General features: G+C 41.7%; 1 protein-coding gene across 1 annotated transcript; it reads right to left on the reverse strand.

Moving 5' to 3' along the window:
* Nucleotides 1–485: 485 nt before the first annotated feature.
* Nucleotides 486–12,212, reverse strand: LOC126407916 (muscarinic acetylcholine receptor M2-like). Its single transcript, XM_050073189.1, has 4 exons — nt 12,088–12,212; nt 4,156–4,389; nt 3,095–3,964; nt 486–1,443 (listed from the first exon to the last, which is right to left on the reverse strand). The coding sequence occupies exons 2-4, from the start codon at nt 4,324–4,326 to the stop codon at nt 1,132–1,134; spliced, it is 1,353 nt and encodes a 450-aa protein (XP_049929146.1). The 5' UTR covers nt 4,327–4,389; nt 12,088–12,212; the 3' UTR covers nt 486–1,131.
* Between the last annotated feature and the right edge of the window lie 9,596 nt (nt 12,213–21,808).

The raw sequence follows: 21,808 nt of genomic DNA on the forward strand, positions 1-21,808 counted from the left end.
CTTTGAGAGAACGGCTTTAGTTCCCCATCAAAAAAGCCCGTCCTAACTTCTGTACGCTACTGAACCTCCCTGTACGCCTGCAGTCCTTACATACTGTAGGTGCTGTGCTGTTTTAGACTGTTGGCTGTGCTCAGTCATGCATTTGTCAGCCATCTTCAGTTCAGCTGTGTTAGATTAAGATTTTGCACTGTAACTGAACTGCAGCTCCGTTTTTCAGACGTACTGCTCTGTTCTCAGGGTTTCCCCTGTTTCCTCCAGTGTTCACAACTGCACTATATGGTGCTTTTTTTGTTATGGCGTGTATAATTCCTCCTGTCAGGCAGCAGTCCAGCAGAGATTGGGCAAAAGCTGTGATGCCCAGCGAAAGCCTGATGTGATGGTGGAGCCAATAAATCAGGCTCTGTGCATTTACTCTTCTAACCCATTTAATTTCTGAGCACATATGAGGTCCTAACAAAGAAAACTGACACTAAACTTTCTGTGATTACCTCTTTTATTTGTGGAAAGCATGTATTAATAACATGACAGAGGGGAAGATATGGACAAATGTCACATTTGGGCTCATCAGTTTACATCTGCTAATACTCCTTTATTTTATTATTTTTAGTTTCACAGCTCCATGTCCGCCTAAATATTTTTTTATGTCAATGATACATTGTATATTTCTAGAGTATGTTATCTTCTTCTTTTACCAGACTTAGAAATCACTTTTTTGTCACAGAACCATCACATTAACCACAGTTTTACTGTCAGGGTAAAAAAAACGGTTGCATATCAAACAACACACTGCACAAGCTTGTGTAAGAGGAGCAAAGAGGAAAACATCCTGTCAAAATAAAACCCCAACTGACACTCAGTCAAATGTACATTTTCACAATTAACCACATTCCCACCAAAATGCATTGTCTTTATGATACAATGGCATGTGTTTTAAAAACATTAAAAGTTAAGTGTGTGGTACATTTTAAATGTAAAGCAGTTTCCTTGCAGTTTGAATAAGATCTACTGAATACACACCTAGTCTATATTTTAACAATATGTTTACTCAAGTATTTGTGGCATGTACATTAGTTTACAAGATTTATCACATTATTTTGACTCCATCACAAACATGAGTCAGTGTGTTTGCCCTCATCGTGCTGTACGTATGTTCTTGTACTGGCACAGGAGCAGGTGCTTGAAGGTGTTTTTGAAGGTGACGTTGCAGAGGGCGTAGCAGGCCGGGTTGATGGTGCTGTTGATGTAGCAAAGCCAGTAGCCGATGGTCCAGAGGGAATTTGGGATGCAGATGGAACAAAAGGTGTTGATCAGGACCATCACGTTGTACGGTGTCCACGTGACGACAAAAGCAACCAGGATGGCCATGATGGTGCGCGTCACCTTTTTCTCCCTGGAAGAAATGCCCTTCCTTTTCCACTTTGCCACAGCAGTCTGCTTTGTCACCTGGAAAAATCGGAGCAGAAGAGGAAAACATTTTTAAGTTTAAAGTTTTTAAAGTAAAACTAGTTGATTTTTGGGGGCAATTTGGGGGCAGTGAAACAACCTGTGAATAGAATTTTGGCAGCTCGCCCCGAAGCGCAAAACAAACTGGCCCCAAGCTAAAAAAGCTGCCAAGTGGTGATAGCCTTATGTTCAGCAGCTAACAGTTGCTAACGTTAGCACAACACACATAATAACAGCGGTGAGCAGTAGCTGCTAGCAGCATCAGACACTGACGAAAAAAGTCGTCCTTTAAAGCTGGCATGATACGTGGCCGGTTGCCATTATAGTTTAACAGCACCTGGCAGCGTAAGGGGGAAACGTGGCGGGACAAGAACGAAAGTTAAGGTGGTGAAAGTCCAAGTAGGGCCAGTGGGAGAGGTGGTGGATGGGTCCAACAACCACCGACTTTCACCCGGGAGAGTGGTGTTTGTGTCCCGTAAGACTATAAAGCCAAACCCTGTTCTTATCTCCTAAACCTAACCATGTGTTTTTGTTGCCTAAACCCAACCACGTGCATTAGTTGTTGGAGAAAAAAATCACCAATTCAGGTTGTTGTGCTGACGTAGTACATTTATTTTGAAAGAAGACAACGCATGTAACAGGCTGAACTTGACATGGTGTCCCAGAACGTCAACAACCAATGCACCCAGGGTGCCTTGCATGTCGTATGTTGTCCATGAACAAACCTCTGAGGTCGGAGTGAGAATGTGTTGCAGGGACACAAAAATGGAAAAAAAAGAAAAAAAAACAGTTCAATGATCATTCATTTTCCGTAACCGCTTATCCCGTTGGCGGTCACGGGGAGGCAGGAACCTATCCCAGCTGACATTGGGAGAGAGGCGGGGTACACCCTGGACAGGTTGCCAGACTATCACAGGGCTAACACATAGAGACAGACAACCATTCACACTCACATTCTCACCTATGGACAATTTAGAGTCACCAGTTAACCTGGATGTCTTTGGACTGTGGGAGGAAGCCGGAGTACCCGTAGAAAACCCACACTGACACGGGGAGAACATGCTAATAGGAACATGAATGTCTGAATCAAATATTATGGCAATCCACCCAATATTTGTCGAGACATTTCACTAAAAAACACAAATGTGAACCTCATGGTGGTGCAAGAGGGTCAGGAGATCACTGAAGTCATTAGTAGAGTTGAGCCAAATACTTTGATGACATGAATATGTGGTACGGATAATGCACTCTTTATGAGTTCGAGTATCTGAGTGTGTTCGGGTAAAATGTGTCAATATCCATACTCGTTACTCGTAATGAAGCTGTGTATCTAAAACTCAATACTGACATTGTTGTGAATAGTTTTCTAATAAATAATATGGCAAGTCTATCGCAACTTCTGATCAACTCACATCAGTGTCTGGCTTAAATTAACAACTTTTGGTTAGCCCCCACCCATAATGATACAAATAATTTAGTTGGTTGAACAGATACACATAGGCTTCATCCTCAAGGGACAATGGATGTCTGTACAAAACCTTACAGCAGTTCTAGCTGTAAATCTGGTCAAATCTGTGATTGCTAATTTGTGGGGTTTTTTTTAGCCATCTGAACCATACAGTACGAGCTTTTCCTAAGTAATCAAATTTACCTTGAACAGCGTCCTTGTGGCCAGACTTTGTCTGTCAGCGGCTGAGTTTCCTGGAGAAGGTGGCTGTGTTTGACTTGTCTTATTCCCACCATCTGAGCCTTTCTGTGATGATGCAGGGATCGCAGCATCCTTAGATGTTGACGCCTGGATGCTGTCTGCTGTGGAGTCCACCAGCTCAGTCCTTTCTTCCTGACATGGCCCGTTTCCGTTCTGCTGCTGCAACATTTCCTTCTCCTTCCCATCTCCAGCCTCCACCTTGGCCTCTTTTGCTGTGGTGCAGTTGTTCTGGCTCTCACATCCATCGTCCTGGCTGTGAGAGGGGCCTTCTCCCAGACTGGTACCTGAGGTCTTCCTGCTGTCCTTCCTCATGCGGCTGCGGCTGGCCTTGGAGATGCGCCAGTAGAGGTGGATCATGATGGCCACTGGCAGGTAAAAAGCTGCTATGGCTGTCCCAAACGTCACCGCAGGGTTTGAGAAGAACTGGATGTAGCACTCACCTGGCGGCACGGTTCTCCCACCAACAATGAACTGCCAGAACAAAATGGCTGGAGCCCACAGGATGAAGGACAACACCCAGGCTGCAGCGATCATCAGACCCGCCATCTTGGTGCTGCGGCGTGCTGGGTAGCTGAGCGGTTTGGTGACACAGAAGTAACGGTCAAAACTAATGATGAGCAGGTTCATGACTGAGGCGTTGCTGACAACATAATCGACAGCCAACCACAGGTCACACACCACCGCTCCCAGGGGCCAGTAGCCAATCACAATGTAGACAGTGTAGAGGTTCATGGAGCAGACGCCAATAATGAGGTCTGCACAGGCCAGGCTGAATAGGAAGTAGTTGTTGACAGTCTGCAGGTTCCTGTTTACCTTTAGAGACACAACACGGAGCAGGCTGTCAGATGCTAATCTTTTTTGGTGCGAGGTGATGTGTGTTGTCTCATTTCTATTAGATTACCACTCTACACACAGGTGCACATGCTGTTTTCTTATCTCTACGTCTGGGTGTATTTTCCAATGTGTCCCTCTATCTGAAATGATCAAAATAAGAAAACCCAAACCTTTATAGAGAGCATGACCAGGATGTTTCCGATGACGGTGATCAGACTCAGAGATCCAGCCACCAGGATGATGAGTACAATCTCCACTGTTGAGTACGGGCTCCCAGAGAAGAGGCTGGTGTTATCGCCACTGCTGATGTTGGTGGCGTGGGAGAAATTCAGAGTCTCCATTCTGTCTGGTTTTGGATATCCTGCTCACAGATGCTTCAGGCTCCAATCATGTCTGTACAACACCTGATAAACACAAACATTGTGGAGTGATCAGCCTCTTTGCTACTATTTCTGCCTTTTTGTGATGGCAGCTTGTTCCTGTTGTGTTTGCTTTTTTCTGTCTGCACTGCTACAGATGCAAAATCATGCCTAACTTTCAGTAAACAGTTTGCAGGTGTTTGAGTGTTTTTGAGCTCCTGGCTTGGTGCAGGTGTGGACGATGGACAGGTGAGCAAATAAACGCTGTAGCAGCTGTGTTTAGAAAATACAGCAGTGCCCCACTTACTCCTATCAGGAACAACACATTAGAGGGGTTGGAGTCTGGACAGTGGGTGTTATCCTACAATGTTAAATCAGCTGCTGTGGTACTTGTAGATGTGATTTGACCTATATTAGGGGAGTCCAATCTTTCTGAATGAGGGCCAAATTATGGGTTATTAAAAAGTCCCATACAAATGAGACAAATGCAAGTGTTTCATCTTTCATCAAAAAGTACTCATATTTCCACAGATCCTGAAAGCAGCAATGCTTCTTTGCTGTGGCCATGTCTGCTACCTAACAGAAAATGTCTGCTATTAGCTAATCGTCCGTTTTCCTTATTTATCGTCTGTTTAAAACAACACATCAGCTCTGCCTGCGTAGTTTCTTCTTGGTGCAAGTCTACAAACTGTATCATAGTCCTGCCAGTGTGAGGTGAACACAAAAAAATGCCAAGTGATCTTGCTTGATTAGCCAATATTGTGTAGTGGGCCATACTCTGTTTATTTTGAACAGTATGCCAGCGGCCCTACATGGTATTAAATGACACTTAGATAAGGGGATTTTTTAAACCATTTTTGTTTCTGATATCTGGTTTGAGGTATTTCTATATTCATATGAATGGTTTCTTTGCCAGCCCAGTTGCCAGAGGAAATGTTGGCATTGAACCATGAATATGCTACATTTTTATTTTTAATATGTATCATACCAATGTTTCTAGAGTGAGATAATATATAAGCTGGCTTTGTCATTTGGAGGTGGAGGGCATGGTGGATGGCGTGACAGCAAGGCGAGATGCCTGACAAGCTGCAGACCACTGCTCACGACCAGCATACAACTAACCTGGTTGTAACTCAGTGAGTCACTGCTGCGTTTCCAGGGGCTCTTTAAGCTGGATGTTTTGTGGTGACCCATTGCTGTTTTTTCAGCAATTTATTGGGCATGAAAAGAGTCTGTTTTTAACGTAGACATCGAGCTTCAGCTGCCGGGATAGTGGCCTGAAAAATGGTTGTTTTTTTTAACGAGACATGGCTGCATTTCCCAACTTTTCCTCACCATAGCCAAGTGGTATTTGTTCCTAAACCTACTCACACATTAGCCACGGCGTTGTTGAAGCATACAATTTTAACGTATCTACCACATAATAATGTGCACATTTGACATATGCACAGTTTTCAGACACGTGTTGCATATCCATGGTTTGTATTTTTCTGGCGATGGGGTTGTTCTTTGCTAATCTTGAGTGACCTGGAAGTCTTAACTCTGATCAAATCTGACCTGACAGGTTGAACAGGATCATGTAACAAGGCCACCTACACCTCAAGAGAGTTAATTTGAATTTCCCGTTCGGCCTTGAAAATCACACATTGCCCTTTGAGAGTATCTAATCTGCACGTGAGAGCCCATTCAAAAATGTCAAGCTGTGATCTTGATCCTGCAGGCTTAGAGGAGTAATCTCATAACAGCATCTCTGCTCCTCGTTATGCTATAGGTACTGCCTGGTCTGAAAATTGGATTTTCATTTGAGAAGTGTCTACGTGTGCTTACAAGTTTGCTCTTTGAGACAGATGTCCAAATAAACCCCATTCACAGTCGGGGTTTTAAGGTCAAGACAGGGCAGAGTCTGTGAGTTACAAGAGACTGTTTCAGTGAAACACATTTCCACTGCCTACACTAAAAACCCAGGCACTTATCGTGCTTTGGATAAAAACATCTACTAAACAATATATGATGTGCATATGGGGACACTTGCTCTCTTGTATTTATAGTAGGCTGTGTATTCAAAATGGCCCTAAGCAAGCAAACAGACAGCAATATACCACAATTAAGACAAAGTATCATCATGGTTACTAGAAAACAAAAACATCAGGAATAGACCTACAACATACACAGCATAGCAATGTGATTAACTGATGTATTCTGATCAGAAAATCAATGTAAAGACACTTAGGTGAGACTGTGAAGGTTGTTGCATACTGCTAAAACCCTGTAAGTGACTCCATTAGGCCACACGATAACATCATACTGTACCTGAGAGATGTTTCCTTCCTGCTCTTACAGCCAGATGAAACTTCATTACAGCATCTCTAACTCTATCACTTACTCATCAAAGACCCATTCTGGGCCTTTTCTGTCACAGATGAGAAAGAGCTGGTGTCTGTGTGTATGTGTGTGTGTGTGTGTGTGTGTGTGTGTGTGTGTGTCTGTGTCTGTGTCTGTGTCTGTCTGTGTGTGTGCTTAGTTTAGCTGCAATTCTCAGGACCTTGTTTTGACAGCCTGTGACTATTAGGTTTGAGTTGTGAGGATGTTTTGGTCTCATAGTGAGTTACGTGTGTTATTGAGTTAAATATGTGTTTATATAAGAAGTGGAGTTAGGTTAAAATTAGTATTAGGGTTAGGGTATGTGTTTGGACTTTCATTAAAGGAGCTCTGTGTGATATTAAGAGCACTAACATAGCAGCAAACCACTATTTGCTATGTAAAAACATCGTGGAGTAATGGCGTCCTGAGCAGAGAATAAAGTCATGCTATGTTTGTGTTTGATGTAAGGGGCTGTACACATGCCGCAATTTCTGTGCCCTTTAATTCATTGAATTCAATATAGAAGCGCGGCAGGCGTACCCAAACGCCAGAGCGATGCCATTGCAGTGCGCATGCCTTCCCGAGCGCCTGTTTTTCAGGGTGCAATGGCTGCACCCTGAGATAAACTGAGTTCAACTTTTGGAACGCAGCAGCGTGCACCACCTGTCATGTGAAGAGGAACAACCAATCACAGCTGACATACATCTTTCTTGTCTTCCATAAATATCAGCCTGCTATAAATATGAAGGGGAAGTTGATCATTTTAGTGCAGGGCTGCCACAGACAACAGGCCTACACACAAACAGCGCCTGGAAAAAAATCAGCTCTAAAATATGGATTTCAGGTAGACAGGCTATGATATGGTGCTTGTTGAGATTGCTTAGCAACCTCAGATGCAACCGGCCGCCGTGCTCTTGAAATCTGGCACAGAAAAGGCACAAGAGGAGCACTCAGAGCCTGACCTTGGGTTTTCCAAGCGGTTAAAGACATGGCATGTGTACGGCCCCTAAACTGAGTTTCTCTGTGGTTTGGTGTGGTAGATGGTCCAGCCACAATTGCATGTTAGTGCACTATTCAGCTTACTAGCTAATGCCGGTTACTGCTGATATCGGGATGGCATCATTGCGGACACATAGCATACACCCTCTGGTTATGCCCCAGGTTAACATCATTAGCTGTCTAGGCACTGTTGCCGTTATTAGCACTATTAGCTGCTAGCTGCTGGCTCAGCCATCTCCATGTTGAGAGCCATGTACAGACAACCTCTGAATCATAGATACAATCTGAATATTGTATAGAGCTCCTTTAATCATGCTGTGGGGTCAAACCATATTTGGTTCACATGGTCGCATTAAAAGGACTCGCCTATCATTATGGGATAAAACACAGGTCCCCATAAGGTAAAGTATCTCATTTTACCATGGCAACTTGCTCGCTAGATTTAGCAACTTTAGCAACTTATTCAGACCATCAGGGAAAAAAGACAGCAACATTTTATATTGTAATTTATTTCCATGCATGCTGCTCAGAGTGATCGCAGTCCACAGCACTTCTGCCTTCAGCACAGGGTACCTCCCCTTCTCTCCTCTTGTGTCGTGCAGTAGGGAGGAGAGGAGATGCCGTTTTTGACACTCTTGCTCTCTGGATTTAAAGTGTAAGAAAGTGGTGCACTATAGTATTAAGGCTATAGCTTTCAGGTTTAATGCTTCTATCAATATGTGATGACATCGACAATGTGAAAATGAGTAAACGATATCAACTGGCAACTTTAGTGACTTGTGGAGCTGGTGCCAGCTAATTTCATTGTAAAAGAGTTGGCAACACTTTTTTAGGGTTAGGATTTGGTTTCTGCCTCAGGTTAGGTTTAGGGTTGCAGGAAGGCATGTAGCTGGCGTAAGGTACGTTGATGTGAGTCAATGCAGTGTCCTCCTAAGCAGTGGGAAAGACGTGTCTATGTCTTGTCAAAGGTCCTATCAAAATCGGATTTATTGAAGTGAGGTTTTATGAAGTGCTTATCCTTGCCATCATACAGCCATTTCTGAAGGGAAATTGAAGCCATTGTATCTATCTATGTTTTGATCAAAATCACCAGACTCCTTTGACAAAAACAGTTATGTTAGCTTGCTGAACAAGGGAGTTGCTGGTCTACTGCCAGCAACTCCCTGGCAGCAGACCAGCAGTGCCTGTGTTCTGTGAGGTAAAATTACTGAGTTTGTCAAAGTAGTCTGGTAGCTTTAAAGAAAGCATTTAACATGGCTTCAGTTCTCTGCCTGTAAGGGCTGTCTGACGGCAAGGTTACACAGGTAAAGGGACAAATATTCTAAAGACAGTGTACGCTTAAACTGATGTTGATTATTTAAGTGGCTGAAATATGTTTTGCTGCTTAACCCCCTCCACAGCAGTACATTGCTTAGCTTTTGTGGCATTCTGACTTCAGCCTTGTACATGGGGCGCCTGCTCTACCACTAAGCCACCGACGCCCTTTAGAGGTTTCTTTTTCACTGAAAAACAGTTGCCTGCTGTGGCTGAAATCAGCATTATAAGAGTAGTGAGAACGAACCTACACAGTGACGTTGCAGTCACAGCTAATTATGAGGTAACTCTCACTACGTTTTCCTACTTGACTGAAACTACAAACCTTTAAGGACGTTTTCTGTGACAGCTGAGCATCACACTTTTATTCTACTGTTTAATCCGTTTCATTCTATCTGAGCTTATTATAATCTATAGTACTTTGTTTTAATCCTTTTGAATCATATTTATGTGTTTTTTAATATATGCCATTTTATTTTATGCAGCTTTGTGTTTGTTTTACATCTGCCTTTATGTCTTATGTAGAGCACTCTGAATCAGCCATAAAGTCCCCATGAAACAGAAGTTAGAAAGTTTTTAGTATGGATATATTAAGAGAACTGGATACAGCGTTCGAGGCAGGGCTCTGTTTATTCTCATGAAAGTTGCTCATTGGTGCATGGAGCCAAAAAAGTTCAGCCCTTCCCCAGATCCTTGGCATTTTGGGGCCCATAAAGCAAGCATGTTACAGACTTTAGTGAGCTGAGTGGCTCATTTCCACTTAAGCCCTTCGCTAAAATAGGGATGAAATTAATTGATCTTGCGGTATTCTAGACATTTGAAATGTTATTGAACCAAGTGGATCAAACCCCAATAGTGAAATGAGTCATTTTGCTGGGTTGTGATGCTCAAAAAAGGAAGTATCCACTGAATTACAGACGTTTCACAATGTAAGTCTGTGAAAAGGGGTGTTTTAGGGCCCAATGGCATCATGTGACAAACCCAGGCATTATAATTCCACCGTTTGGCCACCACGAAAATTAGCTTAAAATCCTGCACACTTCCTTGGGGCTTGATCTTTAGCTACTGTACTGCGATGTATTTCCCAGTGAAACTGAATATTAATAATAGTCTGATACTGATTTGGGGTCTTTAAATGTGCCTTGCCTCACCAGTTTGCTGAGTAAATTTGCACCACCTATAGTAACAAGCTGTCTAATAAGCTTGTGTGAAGATGTTTCTATGTGATGTGGAATTGGTTAGTAACAGAGCTGGAGATGACTACCTGCTCACAAGCCTGTCCTCACTTCTTCCCTTCATTCACACTAATAAGACCTACATTACTGGACCTCCTTAATTGTGATCCAGGGCTACTGGAGAGAGTCACAGAGGCAAACAGTATTTCTCTGACAGGCACAGAAACAGAGTAATTAGATCCAGCAGATGCTGCCTACAACAGCTGTACCGGTAATATGCTCCTACGATATACTCATCTGGCAGGGTGGGCTCGGCTTCAAAAAGTCTGTACTGTCTTTGATATCATGAACGACACGACAGTCAGTTGCAGAGTGGGTAGTTACGTGCAGATGAGATGGTGAATCAAGGGGCTTGTTTGCAGAGACAAGTTGACGTTACACAGAGCACACAGTTTCATCACAAGCAGCATTTAACGACTGCAGGGATCAAAGTCTTGTGTTTTATTATTTCAGCGTAAAAGGGATTTCTATCTCATAAATGTATTTTATATGTTTTCAGGACAAATATGCTTCTGACGGGAAATATGTGACATCATTCTGGATGTTTGTACAGATGGGATTTCAACTCAACCAGCATTTGCAAAGCATGGAAATACATAATATGCATGCATATGAGATGAAATGACCTAGAAAAGTGCAGCACATACACTTAGTTTCAGGCATTGTTTGAGGTTTAAACACTGTTTAATTTGTAAAAGCAACATCTGACAGATTTGAAGTTGTTTTTTAATTTTAAAGCAAAGGTTCCTGGTATTATTGCACTCATTACTGTAAGCAGGTTTGTTGTTCTTTCAGAGAAGTGTGTCCTGAATCTGAGGAGTGGGAAATTTCACATCAAGCTGAGCTTTGGCCTCGCACAGCAGTGTAACAGAGAGAAGAGAAAACCACTTAATGTTCAAGGCAGTGCTGCAACTGAGCCAGAATGAAAAAAAAAGTGTAGAGGGGAGAAAAAAACAGAGTGACCAGGGTGGCAAGGACTAGAAAATAAATCTGAAATGATAACGTGCAGAGGAGACAACACACGAAGGACGGAGTAGATGAAAATCATTTTTAAAAACTGTATTAAAAAAAAGAGAGAGGTGACTGAGGGAGTCCCTCTCAGGGGACAGGAGTAGGAGAGTTAATGATTTAATAAAAGACTTTTTAAAAAATGATTTCATCTTGCAGGCTTACAGTTTTAGGGAGGAGCTCTCCGAAATCTAATTTCCCTCTTAAACACAAACATATTGGAGTGAAACCAGGGGGATTCCTCAGGAGCAGGGAGACCGGGGAATCCAGAGTCTGGATCTGATGCTGGTGGCTGATTAAAACCTTTTAGCTCAGCACAGAAATGAAGATAAACATTTCTAAAACAGCCGCAGGGGAACAATAAAATCCAGTCCTACTCTACATTATTATCAGAAGCCTCCTCAGGAAGCTGAAACTGCATGTGGAGGGTAAAATTTCAGTCAATATATAGGCTAACGTATCAGATTATATTCCTGGAATTTTCCTTTTGTCTGTCAGTTCGTAATGACATTTTAATCAATATTGCAATCAATATTTTAATGTGCCAATAATGTTGCTTCATATCTCTAAAAAGCATCATTTTGTAATATTTGTCTTATTTGATTTAGCATTGTTTAAATCAAGCTTTTACTGCTTTACAGCATCAGGAAGCAGATAAAAGAAAAAGATTTTTTGGCTTCATAGGTGCTGAAATTTACTTCATATATCTCTGTTTAAAGATATTGTAATCTGTTCAAGTAGCTGCTCCATAAGTTAGGGTATTTTCTAAGTTACTGTCCTTGCCTGCAGCAGTTTGGTACAAACCCACAGAGAAAGGTTATCTTACCTTGTCTGCTGGAAATGACACGGATGAGCTGTTTTAGTTTGGTCCATGTTACCCTCACCTCTGTCGACTCACTGGAGCAGAGAGAGAAGCAGAAGGTAATCCAACATTGATGATGCCCCTCCTCTGACAAGAACCAGTGTGTGTGTGTGTGTGTGTGTATGTGTGCATGTGTGTGCATGTGTGTGTGTGTGTGTTAGGGACAGAAAGACAGACTGACAGCAGGGAGGGGTTATGAGGGCTATTAGTTGCGTTGTATCCCTTGAGCTAGGGTTGCAAATTTGAATAAACAAGGGACAGACGGAGACAGAGACATATGCTTGTTTCAGGACCATGGAAAGCGCTGCCACACAAACGCAACATATTCTCCTGCGTTATAAAAGCTGTAGGCGATGATGTGGAGAGAAGTTTGAGTGGCTGTGGCATGACATAAAATGGTAAAGCGCTATTAAAAAGAGGACAAAGGGAAAAGGGGTTGCACTGTTATTCTGTTGCTGCAGGACGTTAACCTTTAAGACTCTGTTGTTTTGACCTTTTAACCAAACCTGTGACGCAGTCTGCCCCAGTTGGTGGATGACCTTACTTTGATGGAATTACCACAAAGAATAATGGACCCTCTTCCACGAAATATTATTGCAAATGAAACGAGGAGCATGTCATCAAACAGGCCCGATGGTTTGATATGAGGAAATATTAGATGATTCATTGTGCTTGTCCTGGTGCAGACTTAAGGCACGTTGATCACATCAGCACTGGTCTGTCAGTTGATTTGCTTGGTTGTAACATAGTAGACGTGTGACGTGTGTGTGCAAGTTATATTCTGTGCAATTACAGTAATTAAATATTACATCAATATTATTTGATGTGGCTGCAGTTATGTCGTAGGAAACTGCGCTGGTGCATCTATGAGCTTCTCTTCTGCAGGTTCATCATTTGTCATGAACACAAATCAATGTGAGGCTCGGGCTGTGTGTCTCCACATATGTGTGTCCTGCATCTTTGGTTTCCTATCTCTCAGGAGCTCTTTTTTACAATTACTAAGACACTTTGTCATGTGTTATTATTTGTAGTAATCATAAATATCTATAAAACAAATAGTTATTAGCAGTATAGTAGTAGCTTGATAATGAATGATAGCACAGACCTTACAATAGAGATTAAATTAGGATCTGGTAATAACGATAAGCAATATGAGTGGTAGGGAATAGTTGGACAATTTGGGAAATGTACTTATTTGCTGACATGAGATAGCCAGCCACTTCCACACACGGTGTAGAACATGTGTGTTTGTCTCCCCAATAAAAACGTGCAAGTCAGAGAAGACTTTTATTTTGACAATTAAAGACATTTCCACCTTAAATTAATGCAGAAAAGGCACAAACAAAGAAATCACAGCCAGCAGGTTAGCGGAGCTTTAAGGGATGTTTTAAAATGGGTTTGTATAAGATATTCATCCATAGACAGTATATTGCATACAGCAGGGTGGCTGTGGCTCAGAGGCAGAGCAGTGTGTCCACCAATCGGAAGATCGGCAGTTCAATCTCTAGCTCCTCCAGTCCACATGTCGAAGCATCCTTGGAAAAGATACTGAACCCCCAATTGCTCCCATTGGCTGGGAGCAAGTGAATGGTTACTGAGTAGCAGGTGGCACCTTGTAAGGTCACCAAAGTCACACAATAACACCAACTAACCAACAGATCAAGGCAGCAGTAGACCAGCAGCTCCTGTGTTCAGTGAGCTAAAATGACTGTTTTTCTCAATGGAGTCTGGTGGCTTTGATGAGAGCATAGATGGGAACTGAAGCTGTTAATGGCTTCCCCTTCAGAATAGGTTGTCTGGGGTGGAGGTGGATAATGTTATTTAGACAGAGCTAGGCTGGGTTTTACCTCTGTTCCTAGTCTTTGAGCCAAGCTAAGCTAACATCTGCTGGCTATAGCTCAATATTTACTGTGCAGACAGTGAATAAGCAAACTCTGTCTGCTAAAAGAGTCCCTGTTTTTGTAACCTGGTTAGCATTGACAGGAGAAAGAGATACTCTAGATAGACTACATGTGTACAGTGGCATACTTAATGGTTCTTCTGATTCCAAGTGACATTAAAAACATAAGAGGTTGTTTTTAATATAAAGCTTCCACTGGGTGATGAATGATCTGTGTGGATTTAAAGCTTGACATTTCAAGTATAATCTGTAAGGTTTGTAAAGTCATGTCGAGTCCTTGCTGGCCACCGGGGATTGCTTTGCATGGTAACGGCAGGAGGCGGCAGTAGCTCAGTCCATAGGGACTTGGGTTGGGAACCGGAGAGTCGCCTGTTCGAGTCCCCGTCCGGACCAAAATATGGAGTGTGGACTGGTGGCTGGAGAGGGGCCAGTTCACCTCCTGGGCACTGCTGAGGTGCCCTTGAGCAAGGCACCGAACCCCCCAACCGTGTGTGTCTTTCGGACCTGTGTGTAATTGACAAGCAAGAGTGAAAACACTGAATTTCTCCTCAGGGGGATTAATAAAGTAAATAAACTTAAACTTAACATCACACTAGGGCTTCCTTGCACAAGCACTGACTGTCTGCATGTGAATGGGCTGGTTATAAGTCATCAAATCCTTTGTTTTATTGTGTCACATTGAATATGTTTTTCACAGGCTGACCTACGTTCAAAAGCCAAACACAGACTGTCTTACAGGCTACAGTGAACATTCACTGGCTGAAATGAAAGAGTTCAGGGTTAAAAGGAGGACAGACAGAAACCATAAAGGATGCACCGCTGCAGGGCATGCAGTGTATATTATTGCAAAGCACCATAAGTGATAAAAGCCATCACCCCTTACACACACATACACCCTCCCTTCACCTCTCTCATCAGTCTTTTTCTTCTTATTCACACACATTTCTAACCTCCTTTGTTTTTTGGCCATGTTTCACACCATAGGTCCTGAAAAATATCTAAAAGTGTCTTCACAGAGAGAAGAACACCATCATTCAAAAGTTGCCATCCATCACTCTATGAGCATGAGGAATAAATATATAATAAAAAACAGACACAGCTAACAATGAAGCTCTTTCCTCTTCACTATATGTAGCAAAGCCCCAAGGCTGCAAGGAAATGAGGTCATCTTGTTGGAGCCCGAGCAGCTGTTTGAATGGAGAGGGGCCACACACAATATAATAGCCGCCCTCTTAACACGTCTGACAAAACAGCCTTACTTTTCTGAAACCCACTGGTGCATCCAGTCGCAACAACGATGTGGGATTCAGAGATTGTGCAACGGAAGGAGAGAGAAAACATCAAAGCCACAATGCACATTTTTCTTTGCTCACATACATAATTATATAGTACATCATGTGCTAATAGGATCATGTTGACGACACAGACATTTACTGTAACTCTTCTCAGGCGCCCGGAGCAAATCATGACATTTAATCTCTTCTGAAGATTCATCAGAGACTGTAATTCATCACTGTGTTCAGGACCAGTTGGGATTTGGGTCGTCTGGATACTGGTCAACTACTGGCACTGATATATCTAAGCTCCAGTTTGTGTATCTAGTGCAGAACCATTATATCTGAATCACGTCTGTATTAAAAAATAAACAACCTCTGTTCTTGAAAAAACCCAAAAGGTCATGAATTTATCTCTAGAATCCTCCAAGACTCCTCCAACCATATGGATGAAAAAATATCCCCTCTGCTGCATGATAAAAATACTTTTACTCCAAAACTTGTCCTTGCTTCTTTCGTGTCATGTTATTTTAAATGAAAATGTAAGATAATACAAAGTACAAGCACTCCACAAGTGCATGGCACAACACAGGAGACTCGGCTGTCCATTACATCTGAAGGAAAAGGGACACTCATTCACATCTTAGCCAGAGAAGACAGATGGTTTGAAAGAGGGCATGAAAGAAGCCATCTACGTCAAACTGGAACGACCATCGTGAAACAGAGGAGGTGGCCTACGACACTACTTATCACCCACCTACAATGCAGTCTTGGTATCCCTCCCAAGATGACTTAACACACGTTCTCACCTGGACCCACCTAACCCTAATGACACACATGATGCCCAGGTGGGTCAACGACTCACATGTGACCTCAACGACTCTGTAAGGGTTCACACCCACACAGAGTTTAAGGCCTGTGACTCTGCACCGGTCTGTTAAAACTGAAGTCCAGTTGCCTACGATATAGCACTTAGGATAATACAAAGTAATATTAATACAGGCAATACAGAGTAAAAAGTCATTTTTAAGTCTTTATTATTTTCTGTGTCGATGCACTCCCCTACAAATTCACACCAATAATTCTAGAATGATTCATTATTTAAAAATACAGCAATTCAAGTCATCACGTTCATCATCACAGATCTGTATTTGATAGGACAGTGGGAGCATGAAAGGGGAGAGAGAGGGGATAACATGCAGCAAAGGGTTGCAGGTTAAAATCAAACCTGCGGCCACTGCAGCCAGGATGTAGCCTTTGTGCATGGGGCGCCTGCTCTACCAGGTGAACCACTCAGCGCCCCATTGCTAGCGTCTTTGACAAACCATATTTACTGGCACAGAAGCTAAACAATGTACTACTGCTTACCGTAACCTGTGTATCATGTCGAACAATGTTTCTGTGTCTCTCTTTTGAGTTTCTCACTCTCCATCTGTACTCTGTCTCTCTTTCTCTCAGTTTTTTCTCTGCAGGCATATATTGTATTTTATATTTGCCATACATTGCTTTTTCTAAGTTGATATTTGAGTCCTTGTACATCACATGCTTTGTATCCTCACTCTTTTACTGTAACTTCATATTGCAGTTCCCCCCTTGTTCCCCCCTTGTTATGTTATGTTATGTTATGTTATGTTATGTTATGTTATGTTATGTTACAGGTATTTTTGTTTTTGGGTGAACTGTCCCTTTAAGACTCTGATATATGTCAAGCTGCAAAAACACTGGGTCCTACATTTCCTATTTAACCCTCCCTGCCTCCAATATGCTCACTTCTTTTAAAGCACCCAAACACACACACACTCAGGTTTTTTACCTCCGCCAATGCAGGTTATGTTTTCGCCGGCGTTGGTCTGTTTGTCTGTTTGTTTGTCTGCAAAATAACTCAAAAAGTTCGGAACGGATTTTGAATTTCCAGGAAAGGTTGATAATGGGACAAGGAACAGATGATAAAATTTTGGCGGTGATCGGTTGAAGCGAAGTGGATAATATAATAAAATGGCGGGAAATCCGAGCTGCTTGGCGGAGGTCTGCGCTCTCTCAGTGTTTCTAGTTTAATGAATAAAATACATATAGGGCAACGTGGACTGGTGGCTGGAGAGGCGCCAGCTCACCCAGTTCACCTCCTGGTGCCACTGCCGAGGTGCCCTTGGGCAAGGCACCGAACCCCCCCCAACCACTCGGGGCGCCTGACCAATAATTTAATATTAATAAATTATTTAAAAGAAATATACAAAGTACATATATATATAAAAAAATATATATATGCAACGGTTTTCCCAGTCTGAGATGTAACGAATAAACTGAAAACACTTTGTCTGCCTTTGTAAATTAATGTCTGTAAATGAGGTAAACATGCAGTTAAAACCATCTCTCTCACATGAAAACACAGATGAAAGCTGCTGTCTTTGACTTTGAGGTCCCATTATAAGTCTCTTCATCAGCCAAAAGCTCTCATGTTTCTGTCTCCTACTGATGGTTGCCTCATGACTCTGCTGCCATCTGGAGGACTAACATCTGCCCCCTCTTCTGCTCTGCCTCACAGACATGCAGACAGCTGCCACTTTGTTAATATGAAGGTCCCCAATTTCTCTCAAATCTATTCTGTGTACTGGATTCGTGCAGATGCAGTCTTTCCATTTGTATAATAGAGTGCATTGACATGAATAACCTTTTTATGGTCAGGTTTTTGGAGTATCCTATGAGCATACACACTGTATTCAGTTTAGGAGAAATCCGAATAAGCTAGCTGAAGTACTCTGAAAGACACCAAGACATATACAGGCAATATGAATAACCTGTTTTCTCTCTGCTCATGCAAACACCATTTCCAGAACATGATAAGCCTTGTAAACTGGATGTTCATGTCCATGTAATCGCACTCAGTGACAACATGTCCTTGAGTTAATGCACAAAACAGGGTGGAGTGGGAGACTTCCAGGTGAGGAGAATACGTTTCTTAGCAATCACATTCCTGAGAGCAGCTCAAAAGTCTCTGCAGAGCGACCAAAGATGGCCAGGTTGTGGCTGGAACGAATGTCTCTGAAATAGGCTTTTGAGAACCACACAAGATTGCAGTCCAAAAGTTATATCATGTTTGGCAAAATTAGAAAAGATGTATAAGTGGTCCTTTAGCAGAGCAGCACAGTCGCATGTGGAAGACACTGATGGGAGGATGCGGCTCAGTTTTGTTTCTGAGTAATGTAATGTGTCACCTTGTACTGGATTTAAGTGTAGCGTGAGTTAATTTAAACTAATCTTAACCAACAGGTAAACCTGGAGCCTGTATCACACGAGACCAGCTTCAGTGCAATAAAACATTATAATATCAGACTCTATCTAATCTCTATATTTCCCATTAACGTTTTCAACTGCATCTCACCTGATAAGCTGATGGAGTTGTCTCAGTTGTCATGGAGATGGCTGCATTGTCATCATGTGACTTGTGAATGGGGCTTGATTAATATAAGGGCAAAGTGAGAGGAGGAGGTGTCTTTATTAAATGGTGCAGCTTCATATTTAACATAGATAAGAGTGGTATCAATCTTCTCATTCAACACCCAGCAAAAACAGATGGATGTTATCAGCACCCAGGTGTCTGTAGCCAACAATGCTATTTGCACCCAGATAAATAAGGTAAATATCCTCCTTGATCTTTCTCCAGTAGTCCCCCAAGTCCTGATTAATGACTTTACCTTGTCCCAGTCAATGCTATGACTAGTTTCAGCCTTGTGTTCACTGACAGCTGATGTTGTTGGAGTCAGAACTGTGGTTAAATGCTGTGTTAGCTTGAATTGGTGAAGAAAATTTTGTCAGATATGCCTCCATGGCAAACACTTAATATTGATTTACTGATCCACTGGGGACTGCTATAAACAGCAAAACTATATCATACATACATTTACAAAGTGGAGTGCAGTATAATCCAAGTCTCATTTATCCAGTCGTCTGCTCAGTACTTCCCAAACACATGCATTTCTGCTAGAACCTTTCTATTTAAAACTGAACTGAAAGTGAAACTTATCCATGCCCTCTTCAAAACTAGACTCCAGTACAAAGGTTTTATTGAAATTGCATGTGTTTGGGAAGAACTGAGCAGCTGACTGGATAAATAAGACTTGGATTATACTGCATGCTTTGTGTGAGAGTTTGTAAACAGGTGTTTTGATATAGTTTTGCTGTTGTTAAATGTGGTCCCCAGTCGGTCAATAAATTAGTGCGAGACATTGCGAGAAAAACATGTTTTTGTCACAAATTCAAGCCAACACAGCATCACCGATTTATTTAGAAATGGTCATTTTGCGGGTGACGTATTCCTTAAAAGAAATGAATTGTTTTGCAGCTGTGTGTGCAGCGGTGTAAAGGCCTACAGTACGCGCACACACACACTAATAGGTCCCACTTGGAGGCCCTGATGTCTGTGGGACATAATGAGCATCAGAGTGCTGACAAGCCGTTCTTTCGTCTCACCAGTCATCTCACACTCATGAGGCTTCGTCACTTGAAAAAGTCAAAACATTTCCTGTTGCATGGGGGTGCTGTGGCGTAGTTGTGTCATAGCAACCACAATACACACCCCTCTCCCCTCAGAAAAACAAGAAAAAACAACAAACACATCGTCCTTTAAAAAACCTGCTGGTCTGCTCTATAGTTGGATTATTAGAGAAGGTTTGGTACTGTTGACCTGATGGCCTCTCCTCTCCTCTCCTCTCCTCTCCTCTCCTCTCCTCTCACATGCACAGATACATCTTTCCATGTTCACTTAGAGTGGATTAGGAAAAAAATATGGTGCTACTTTGCATGATGCACAGCCATCTGCAATGGAAATCACATGTAAAGTGAGGAGATGAATTCTGACCACATCTCAACCCATACTCATCCCGTTTATACATCTCATCATTGAGAATATAATGGTTCACTTGAGGTCAAACCAGTTCTGATCATTACAAGAGAACATGAGGGGAAATTGATTCTGATTGAATATTCCCCCATATTTGCATGTCTTTGCATAATCATACAGTCAATTCGGATAAAAGGCATCATGCTTGTCAGTTTTCACCCATTTAAGTCTCTCACACACAATCACATAATTTAGAAATGACGTATTCATGTATGCGTCTCAGATTTCAGGTGGATTGGCCACAGAGCTCTTAAGACTGAATCACACAATCATCCGCCGGTCATTTAAATTCCTGGATGTGGTGATGGAGAAAGCTTAACCACAGGGTGTAGCCCTCGTCTGTGTCCTGTCATTACCTGACAGGGATGCCAAACACCAAAGGACAGCCAGCTTTCACCAGTAAATTATCTTTGGAACCAATGTTGTTAAAATGTTTTGTCCATTTTGTATGTTGTCTGTATGTTCTTATTTCTGAAAATGAAAAATAAGCATTAACATGTTGATTTAGAATTTATTAAACAAACCCATAAATCACATAGGTGATACATTTCATTGTGCAGCTTTGTGTTGTATAATACAATGAATAAACCCTGTAACCTTGTTATTCTATTTGAAGACACCAAACTCTAGCTCAGCCTGTCAACACTTACAGTGTCTCTGTTTGGGCAGTACGTGTCTGAGCTGCACATGCAAACATTTCACTGAGCATTCGCATCTTATGACAGAGGCTTACAATGCAAATCAGCACAGACAGCACGGATGATGTATGCACTAAACCCATCTCTCACACCTACTCATGTGCTGTATAGTCATAAGAAAAAGATATTGCAGCTTATTTGCCTGTTTTGTCATCTGATAGTCTGCGCTTTAAAAATGTTTTACCTTATGGCAAGAAAATGCTGTGTGACTGTAATGTGTAAAAACCTGACATGAAATTAAGAACTGGTGTATAAATGACAGAAATCCATTGAAGCTCAGTGGAAAAAGAAAACAACAGATAAAAAGTTAGGCAAGGTATGAATAACAATAATCAGGGTGACTCAAAATGATGAGATAATATGAAAAATATTGGCTCATAAAGTCAAAATTATGACATATTGTGTCAGTATTTTATGATTTAAAGCAAAATTATGAAATAAAAAACGTAACTATGAAATAGCGATACGAGGTTATTAGATAGTCAAAATTTTGACTTGTTTATCAAAAATAGTTTTGACTTGTTATATCAAAATAATGGTCAACTTCTGTCTTGCTAATTGCTAAAAAAAATCGAATCAAAATTGATGTTGTGATACTAAATATAAACTTTAATTTTGAAATGTAACAGCTTACTGATTACTACAAATGTAATGAGTAAAGTAACTATTTTAATTACTTTGTCAAAGTAATGTAGCTCATTACATTTGATTGATGAACAAATGTTTTAAATTGGTCAAAAAAGGTGAAACATGTCCGGAAATTGACTTTACCAAAAGCAGGGGTGAGGCAAAGTAACAGAATGAAATTTATATCGTAACTTTTTTTTTTTAATGAAAACAATATATTGGGATGCAACCCCTTAGTAATCACCAAAATTTTGATTGGCAATTTAACTGCACATTTTTCTCAGAAACT

This window comes from Epinephelus moara, chromosome 20 (genome assembly GCF_006386435.1).
Source record: "Epinephelus moara isolate mb chromosome 20, YSFRI_EMoa_1.0, whole genome shotgun sequence".
Lineage (NCBI taxonomy): Eukaryota > Metazoa > Chordata > Actinopteri > Perciformes > Serranidae > Epinephelus > Epinephelus moara.